The sequence below is a fragment of the Nannospalax galili genome, unplaced genomic scaffold (genome assembly GCF_000622305.1).
Source record: "Nannospalax galili isolate Female #2095 unplaced genomic scaffold, S.galili_v1.0 scaffold242, whole genome shotgun sequence".
Classification (NCBI taxonomy): Eukaryota; Metazoa; Chordata; class Mammalia; order Rodentia; family Spalacidae; genus Nannospalax; species Nannospalax galili.
This window is the reverse complement of record NW_008348081.1, coordinates 169,478-180,221: the sequence shown is the minus strand read 5'-3', so window position 1 is coordinate 180,221 and position 10,744 is coordinate 169,478. Positions and strand designations below refer to the sequence as shown.

The 10,744-nt window shown below is 40.1% G+C and overlaps 1 protein-coding gene across 1 annotated transcript; it reads left to right on the top strand.

Annotated features, from left to right (window-relative positions):
• Nucleotides 1-1,408: 1,408 nt before the first annotated feature.
• On the top strand, nt 1,409-7,979 carry LOC103743288 (disintegrin and metalloproteinase domain-containing protein 25-like). The gene is given in 2 exon segments (XM_008844525.2): nt 1,409-1,519; nt 5,703-7,979. Coding segments are annotated over 2 exon segments (2,388 nt in total).
• Nucleotides 7,980-10,744: the final 2,765 nt, after the last annotated feature.

Sequence of the window (10,744 nt, the reverse complement as noted above, 5' to 3'; positions counted from 1 at the left end):
GCAGCAGAGCCTGTCGTTGTTCTGTACATTTAGTGCTTTTACCATGATGTGCTGTGGGGAGTTCCTGTTCTGGTCCTGTCTAATTGGTGTTCTGCGTGCTTCTTGTGTCTGTATAGTTATGTCTTTCCTTAATTTGGGAAAGTTTTCTTCTGTAATCCTGTGGACGATCAAGTCAGTGCTATTGACCTGAGATTCTTTTTCTTCCTCTATGCCTATGATGCATAGATTTTTAGATTTGTCTTCTCATGGTGTCCCACATTTCCTGCATATTCCATTCCTGTGTTTCTTTAAATTATGTTCTTTACTTGAGCAGTCCAGTCAGTCAACTTTGTCATCTGGTGTTGATATTGTTTTCCATTTCATTCATTCTGCTTGTGAGGCTTTCTCCTGTCATTTCAAATAGTCTTATTTAATTTTTCAATTCCATCTTCATTTCAGCTTGGGCTTTCTTCATTATTTCTATCTTTTATGAATTCACTTGTCAAGTCCTGAACTGTTTTTGTCATTTCATTCAATGACAAAAGAGATAGAGCTAGGCAATATCTCTATTTTCTTGTGCTTTGGTCAGTTTATTCCTATCCTCTTTGAGTTTGTTGTTTGCATGTTCTTTGATCATGTTTTTTTTTTTTTACTGTTTCATACAGAAAAACTATTTTTAATGCCACTAACACTTAGATGTTTGCACATACATCTCGAATCTCTATATGTCTGTTTATTACTGGTCACAGTTGGTTATTTTCTGAGATCCTTGGCACCTGAGCACATTTTGTGTCCTGGGATTCCTCTAGGTGGTTCTCATTATAATATACTGCTGTAGAACTGGTAAATTTTGATGGGTTTTACTCTCTTGACTTTTCATAGTGTTCGTGTTTTTGCATTGTCATTGGGTATACAAATTTCTTTTGTTGGTTGTGAATCTGATGTGAAATTCTAGTCTGCCTTTGTTTAGTTGAAGCTTTGTTCTGTTTATTTCCTTGATGTAACTTGGTTGATTTTTTGCTAGGTATGAATGGTTAGCTGGCGTGTGCTTCTGTTTCTGTTCTCACTTTTGACTTTTTTTTTTTTTTTTTTTTTTTTGGTGGGTCAAGATGATTCCAAGCTGATTAGTGGAGTGCTTTCCTGTGGGGCAAAGGGAATTAAAGGCTATGGGGGTCCAGTTGCTGGGTTCTGGCAGGCTGGTGAGGAAGTCTCAGGCAGCAAGATTATGAGAGGGTAGACTAAGGCTGGTGTGGGATCAGCATGGGGCTGGTATAACTAGCTAGGTGGAATAGGTGTGGGCCCTGAAGCTGGAGACTGCAGGGGATCAGGAGAGAGTGGATGGGGTCTGGGTTAGGAGGATAGTCCAGAGGCATGAGGAGCAGGAGAGGGCCTAGATCTAAGGCTGGAAGGCAATAGAGAGTGGAAAAGGATGAAGTTCCTCAAGGTGCGGGGGAAGCAAGCTGCAGTGGATCGGGGTCTGATTTACCAGGGTAGTATGCAGGTCTCTGACAAGGAGATCAGGAGGGGGGCCAAGGACAAGGTGGGGGTGGCTACAGCCTGGGGAGGTTCTAACAAACTAGGCAGAGTAGATGTGGGCCCTGATGCTGGACAGTGCAGCTACTCTGGATCATCTCTGATTTCTTAATGTAAGCACTTAGAGTTACGAACCTTCTTTGTGTGGTGGTTTGAACAAAAATGTCCCCCATAGGCTCCAAGTGTTTGGACATTTTGTCCCCAGATGATGGCGCTGTTTTGGGAGGTTTTAGAAGGTGTGGCTACCCTGGAGGAAGCATGTCACTGTGGGTGGGCTTAGAGAGTTCTTAAGCCTTGCCAGATCTCCAGTTGCTCTTTCTACCCCTGCCTGCATGATGATGTGAGAACTTAGTTTGTGCTGCTCCTGCTCCAGCCGCCTCCAGCCACCATGCCTCCCTGCCATGATGGACTGTAATTCCCCTGGAACCATAAGTTCAAATAATTCTTCCTTCTATAAATTGCTTGGGTCAGTGTTTCTATCACAGCAACAGAAAAGTGACTAATACACTCCATATGACAGATTTCATTGTATCCCACAGGTTTTTTGGTATGTTGTATTTCATTGTTTTTCATTTCTAGAATTTCATTATTTCCTCATTGATCCATTCACATTCCATACAGTGTTATTTAATCTCCACAGAGTTATATGGGTCAGATAGTTTCTCTTGCTATTGATTCATAGGGTTATTTCATTGTGATCAGATAGAATACAAGGAGTTATTTGAAATTTCCTATTTTTGTTAAAACTTTCCATTTCTTATATGATCTATTTTAGAGAAAACTCCATGGGCTTCTGAGAATATGTATTCTGTAATGTTGGTGTGTAATGTTCTGTAGATGTCTGTTAAGCCCATTTGATCTATGTTGCCATTTAATTAAGATGTTTCTCTGTTTATTTTTTGTCTGGATGATTGTTAATTGGTAGGAACAAACTGGGGCCATGTTAACAGTATGAGTAAATGTACAGAAGATATAATGATCATATTACATATGAGGAACACAGAATGGGAGTAGAAAAGTGATGGTAATTCATTCTGAGCAGTTACTGAAACACAATAAATCAGGTTAGGAAAATCAGATTACTCATATTGTGAATTAAATAAAGCCAATTTGGTAGAGATAGTAAAACCAGAGTGGGTGGAATCTTAGCCAGTTGCCAGGATCTATAGACTGAGAGGCTCTTGTTGCTAGGCAATTTAATCTAGAACTTAATTCTATGAGAGACAAAAGGAGGTGGGAACTCATGTTCTCTTTGTATGTAAGGTCTCAAGCAAAAATAAAATGAAAAAAATAAAATAAAATAAAATAAAATAAATAACGCTGTTCATGATCTGGGTGTTACAAAAGAGATATGAAACAAGCTATCACTAGAAAAGAAGAGGCACTGGACATTGTCACTTCATCTGCTAGTAAGTCATTCAGGAATTTAGCACTAAGGGATAGAAGCATAAATAATTAGTACATGAATAATATTTTCCCCACACCATTATTATTTTTCAGTATTTCAAACCTTATTCAGATAAAAGGATCTATATACTTATTTTTTCCTATTCTACTATATTTAATTGGTTGGGAGTTCTAAACATTTTTTGTGTTACTCATAGTTTGAATCATACTGAATTAGACAATAAATCAGAATAAATATTAGGTAGTAATTAAAGTGCAGAGAAAGAAAAATTTGATGAAACTTTAGAGAGAAAACAGAATAGACAAGAAATATTTGAAAGTCATATTTCAGGTTTCTGACACATCGAGTCATTGCATAAAATAATGTAGGAAGTACAAAGAAAATCATTGAAAATGTTCTTTTGAATGTGTTTTCCTTTGAGCTAACTGCAAGTCATGTTCATAGTAAATTATGATGGATTTGGATTGGTTAAATTGATCAACAGTGTCATATCAATAATCAACTTATCATCAGTCAAAAATTCATATTCCAAAATTATCAAATTCATTTCAAGAAAAATATGGAAAGCCATATGGTGGTGTCTACTTACAATCCCAGTACTCTCTTGGGAAGCCTGAGGCTGAAGGATCACAAATTCAAAGCCAGACCAGGTGACATACTGAAAATCTAAGGAAACTAAAGTCATGGAGAGGTAATCAATATAGGATATTATCCACAATTTAGAAATTTTACCCTTAATTTTTTTCCCTTCTTCTTGTCTGCTAGGGTCTCTTGACATAATAAGATGTGAGTGTGTATGTGGGGTGTCTGTATGTATTTATTGACTTGTGAGTGTGGATGTGAATGCACATATGGTGCATGTGCTTGAAGGCCACAGGTAAATATCAGTTGTCCTCCTCAATCATTCCTCACCTTATCCTGGAGACAGGGTCTCACACTGAACCTGAAGCTCACCAGTTTAGCTAGACTGGATGGCCAGAAAGTATCCCAAATTTACCTATTTCCATCTCTCCATCCCATGGCTGGGACTACAGATATATAGCACCAAACCTGGCTTTTCCTATGGGTCCTGGTGATCCAAACTCAGGTCTTCATGCTTGTCCCACAGTTACTTTACCTACTCACCCATCAACTCAGGCCAGTAAGTCTCTTGTGTATTGTACTTGATTACTTTCCCCAAGCCATTAAGGCATTATTGTCATTTAAAGATGAGACTAGTATTCACCCTAAGAAAAATTCCCTGATACCTATATTCAATGGCAAAGCAAAGATTCAGGGAAATATCCAATGCTGTATAAACACGTGTTCAATGAAAAATTCTTAGTTTTACAACTCAGTGTACTGTGGTTGAAATTCAATAATAAAAATAAGATAAAAAATGAAATACAGTGTCAGTTTTCAGCTGAGGTACCTGTGTCTTAGTGAGGATATTTTGAAAATCAGAAAGTTAAGGAACAACGTGGAGCTGGATATGATGGCCCACACTTTTAATCCCAGGTCTCCTGCTGCAGAGGCAAGCAGACCTCTGTGAAGTGGAGGATGGCATGGTCTACATAAAGAGGTCTAGACCAGCTGGAGCTACAGGGAGACCTTGTCTCAAAAAAAAAAAAATAATAATAATAATAAAGAAAGGGCCAGAGAGATGGCCCAGCGATTAACAACACTGACTGTCCTTGCAGAAAACCTGGGTTTGAATCCTAGCACACACTGGCAGCTAACGACTGTCTGTAACTCCAGTTCTAGGAAATCCGTCAGCCTTCTTCTGTCCTCAAGCATTGCATGACAGGGGTACCCTTACCTACATGCAGGCAATACATGCATATATATATAATAAAAATAATAATAAATGAAAAAATGAAGGGGAGAAACTATGTGAACAAGAAAGCACAAATTATTAAAAGCATGGGGTTTTATTTGAAAAAATACTTCTTTAGACTTCAGTATTCAAATAAGGTTTCATGCTATCTTATATGAACATTCTGTTTTCCAGCCACCCACTGAAAAAAATAAGCCTCTCTGAACAAATCTGACAGCAGTACTCATCTACTGGCATAAACACAAATACTTAGAAATCAATTAGACAGGAGCATCAGGTCCAGTTAGCAACAATACCAACAGCTTCCCAGCCAGGAACGATGACGTCCTATGCCTTTGACCATTGATGCTTTCATAATTTTGGAAGTTAATAAAATTGAAGGAAAATGGGGAAAGTAATGATTTACAGTATAGAATTATATATTAAGTATTATGAGAATAAAGAAGAAATGTGGGCGTGGTTTACTTATCATTCCTAAATAAGGTGATTCAACAATTCATTGAAAGAACCATTATATTTATTCTAAGTCAATATGTGTAAACCAATATTTTCTCACTGAAGTAAGAAATATGGTTACTTTCAATGAACACTTTTTAAAAATATTTTTATAGAAATGCACACACACATATATTTAGAAAACAATGTAGTGAACCCATGTACCCTTTATCTAGGTTGAAGAAATATAACAATGATGAATAGTGATTTCTTTATATACTCGTACTTTGACTATACCTCACTAAAATTGATGGACAAATCATATGTACCTTGTAGAGTTATGCACTGGGCCAAATGCTAGGCCATTTTGGCTCACAATCTGTTCTTTCTCTTCCACCTTGGCCTCATGTAATTAAGCTACTCCTATCTCTGCCACTTTTTCCCATTTCATTTAGTCCTGCTGCTCTGATGGATGAATTCAACCAGAAGACAGACCATTAAAAGTCAGCATTGCATACAACCTGGACAAAGAGAGGACACAGGCAGCAGAGCCACCTCTCACCCTCCTTTGCAATCTCATAGGACATGGTAGCTATGGGTGAGACCCTGGCTCACATAAGGATCACTCTCCTGCAGCTCTGGCTGGAGAGGTTGCTCTTTTTTTCAGCGTGGCCCCTGTCTGGGTGTGCTCAACACACCAGCCTCCCAGAAGTAGTGATACCCTTGAGGGTCACTGGAACCAGTAGAAGAATGTGGGCTGCAGGCTGGCTGTCCTATAGCCTGCACTTTGGAGGCCAGAGACACATTGTCCACATGAAGGCCAAGAAGTTTTTGGTATCTAAACATTTGTCTGTGTTCACGTACACAGACCAAGGTGCCCTCCTTGAGGACCAGCCTTTTGTCAGGAGTGACTGCTACTATCTTGGTTTTGTGGAAGGAGACCCAATATCCACAGTTGCCCTTACCACCTGTTTTGGGGGCTTTCAAGGAATACTTCAAGTAAATAACACAGCTTATGAAATCAAGCCCCAAAATGCTTCTTCCACATTTGAACATCTAATTTATAAGATCGACAATGAGGAGACAGAATTATTCCCCATGAGATGTGGATTAACGGAGGAAGAATTAGCACGGCAACTGAAGACTCAAGAGCACTATAACTTTACCCTCATGCAGAGCAGCTCCGAGGGATGGTGGACCCATAAACGATACCTTGAACTGGCATTGGTGATAGATCATGAGAGATACGTTTTTCGGCAACACAACATTTCACTTGTGTTAATAGATGCATACCTCATCATCCATGCAACAAATTCTGTTTATTATACACTAGATGTTGAAATAGTTTTACAAGGAGTTGAGATCTGGACTGAAGGAAACCCAGTGATAGTGGATAACATATACAATGTCCTTGCTGATTTTTGTGCTTGGAAGAATATCAACCTTAATGATCGTATACAAAATGATATTACACATCTTTTCATAAAATATGATTTCGGTATATCTCTTGGCTTAGCCTATGTTAGAGGTGTCTGTAATCCATTATTTAATTGTGGAGTTGATTGTCTCATAGGAGAGGACCTTAAAAGGTATGGCTATATTGTAGCACATGAGCTGGGTCATAATTTGGGTATGATACATGATAGTGACAGCTGTTCATGTGCAAAAGAAACTTGTATAATGGATCCAAAGGAAGCACACACCGACACATTCAGTAACTGCAGTTATGCTAATTTTTGGGATACCTATGGTGCTACTAACTGTATGCGCAAGGCAAAAAAACCATTAAGCACCTTCAGTGTCAAATTCTGTGGGAATGGTGTGGTTGAATATGGAGAACAATGTGATTGTGGATCTTTTCAATTGTGTACAGAAGATCCATGTTGTACAGAGGGCTGCACTCTGAAATATGGTGCTGCCTGTGCTTTAGGACTTTGTTGCAAAGATTGCCAGTTCATGCCATCTGGCACAGTGTGTAGAGAAAATGACAGTGAATGTGACCTTCCAGAGTGGTGTACTGGAACTTCACATGAGTGTCCTGAAGATGTCTATGTGCTGGATGGGACCCCTTGCCATGGTGGTGGCTACTGCTATGAAAAGAGATGTAATAACCGTGATCAACAGTGCCAGCAAATTTTTGGCAAGGAAGCCAGGAGTGCAGCTCAGACTTGCTACAGGGAAATCAACACCCAAGGTGACCGTTTTGGCAACTGTGGTATATCCAGTCATACATACATAAGATGTAATGACTCAGATGTCCTGTGTGGGAGAATCCAGTGTGAGAACATAGCAGATATTCCACGTTTAAATGAGCATTCCACTGTGCACTGGCATCAATTCAATGGTGTCACTTGCTGGGGTACGGACTACCATTTTGGGATGACCATTCCTGACATTGGTGAAGTAAGAGATGGAACAGGCTGTGGTCCAGAGCATGTGTGTGTTCATAGGAAGTGTGTCAATAAGTCTGTTTGGGCCAGTCATTGTTCACTAAATAGGACCTGCAATAATAATGGGGTCTGCAACAATAAACAACACTGCCATTGCCACCCTTGGTGGGATCCTCCATACTGTATGACAGAAGGCAATGGGGGCAGTATTGACAGTGGCCCAGCACCATGGAATACAAAGATGCCCAACAGGAATAACTTAACATTGATTATTTTAACTTTTATACCCTTTCTTTCATTGTGTGTGTTAATTTGTCTTTGGACAAGGTACATAACGTCACCTGTGAAGGAAGAGAGCATTGTTCCCGCTTCACTTGAAGAAGAATTCAATGTTGAAAGTTCTCTTGAGACAGGTTAACAACATTTTGTAATTTCCAAAAGTAATCCCAAAGCTTAATGTAATTTCCCGAAAATTAGCACATAATCCTGGCAGTTGAAACACTGCACGTGTAATAATTCACTGACACAAACTTGTAGGGGTACTTAATGTTTCAGGATCAAAACACTCAACATCAAATAAAAGATGGTTTTAATACATAATGAAATTTTACAACTTTAATCAATTTTAGTGCTCTGTGTTCACCAGTGTTTCAAGTAAAGGCCATGTCACAGCTCATGCACATGTGTGATTTCATTTTGCCTCTCTCAGTTCCAAATCACCTTTCCCTTTTACTCTGTTTGTGACACAGGTAGGGGGAGCTTCCAAATGCTTTCTCATTTCCAGCCCTCTCTAGTAGAATCTGCCCACGGTAAAGTCAGAGGGACACTGGAGACCTGGGGGAACTGTTTGACTGAAATCCCTGTCAGTGTTGCCTCAGGGGCAGCTCTCCCTGAAGGCAGCAGAAGCTTTCAGGTTACACTTGATAAAAGGGTATGGACTGGGTCATAGGAGTCTTCACATGAAGTGTGTCCCTTTGTCCTGTTGGACAAGTACTTGTCCAGTAAAACCTGCACCATGGAGGGGTTTCTAACAGTGACTATCACTGCCTTGCAACTTCTGGCTGAACAAAATGTCTGTCTGATGAATGGCAGTAAGGCGATGTTGACAGTGGCTCATAGTGGAGATAGTTGCTGACTTTAACTCCCTGAAACAAAAATGTGGTTATCCCCAGAGATACAGCACAACTATCAAAGAGCCGCCTGCAAAGTTCTTTGTAGATCTTTCAGCCAGCCATCTTTAAATTCCAAAGATTCCAGCTCCAAGTTCCCTGAATGCTCTTCAGACATTGTTGTCCCACAATCATAGAACCAACTCCAAGACGCTGGGGTGAATATCTTCTCTCTTCCTTGGGACCTCCATCCAGTCCCAGAAGTGACAGGAATGCTGTCTGGTTTGCAATGTCTGGTTATCTCAGAGGCATACTATGCTATTTTATGTCTGAATTCTGAGTGACATTGAACTTCTCTTGGTACAATGGAAAACCCAGGAAGGGGTCAGACATCAGATTTTGAAATTTTCATTACTGGGTTTTACAGTCTTGGTAGATGATTTACACTTAAAATTTCTTGAAGGATCTCTCCTCCTAGCCTGGGTACAGGCCCATTTCTTGTCTTGGCACCCCAGACACCGGGGCTAACCTCTCAGCCCAGAGCCACCACTGCTTCCTGATCTTTTGCATTTGGACCAACCCAGTTCCTCCCTGCAATCCCTAGCAACCCTCTGGACCTGGTCACACCCTTACCTCCCTTTACTTCCCTGGACAGCACAGCCTCCTGGAGCCCTGGTGCCAGGACCTTTCCTGGTCCCCAGGAGCCCTCTAGGCCTTGTCCCACCCTCACCTCCCTTTGCTTCCTGGGCTGTACAGCCTCCAGTGTCCTGATGCCAGCACCTTTCCTGGGTAAGTCCAGTGCACCTACTGCGCCTTAACTCCCCCAGCCTCTTTCACCCTCCCAACTCCTCTTCACAATAGCTGCTAAAAAAAAAAAAATCTCAGAATAAACTTGACCAAAGATATTAAAGACCTCTATAATGAAAATTCTAAATCCTTAAAGAAACAGACTGAGGAAGACATCAGAAGATGGAAGAACATCCCATGCTCATTGATTGGAATAATTAGTACTGTGAAAATGACCATCCTACCAAAAGCCATTTATAGAGTCAATGCAATGCCAATCAAAATCCCCAGGACATTTTTCACAGAATTGGAAAAAAAAAAAACATCCTAAGATTCATATGGACGACCAAAGACCTGAGATAGCCAAAGTAACACTGAACACTAAGAGCAATGCTGGGGGGATTACTGTACCAGATGTTAAACTGTATTACAGAGCTATAGTCATAAAAACAACATAGTACTGGCACAAAAACAGACCCATAGATCAATGAAACAAAATTGAAAACCCAAATATGAGTACATTTAATTTCATCCACCTAATGTTTGACGAAGGGGCCAAGAACATTCACTGGAGGAAAGACAGCATCTTCAGCAAATGGTGCTGGCAAAACTGGATCTCCACCCGTAGAAGAATGGAGCTAAACCCCTATCTTTCACCTTGCACAAAAGTCAACTCCAAATGGATCAAAGACCTCAATGTGAGGCCTGAAACTCTGAAACTGTTAGAAGAAAACATTGGAAATAACCTACAAGATATAGGGGTAGGAAAGGATTTTCTAAACCGGATATCAACTGCCAAGGAAACAAGGGCAAGAATCAACAAATAAGACCTCAATAAACTAAAAAGCTTCTGTTCATCAAAAGAAGCAACCAAGGAAGTGAAGAGAAAACCCACAGAATGGAAGAAAGTCTTCACCAGCAACACATCTGACAGAGGTTTAACATCCAGAATGTGTAACAAACTCAGAAGAATCATGAAAGGAAGTAACCCAATGAAAAGATGAGCTAAGGAACTGAACAGAAAGTTCTCAAAAGAGGAAATAAAGATGGCTAAGAAGCATCTTAAAAGGTGTTCAACATCAGTAGTAATTAGGGAAATGAAAATTAAAACCACTTTAAGATTTCATCTTACCCCAGTCAGACTGGCTAAGATCAAGAGAACAAATGATACCAAATGTTGGAGAGGACGTGGGGAAAGGGGAGCACTCATCCACTGCTGGTGGGGCTGCAAACTTGTTCAACCCTTATGGAAAGCAGTGCGGAGAACTCTTAAAAAACTACAAATGAG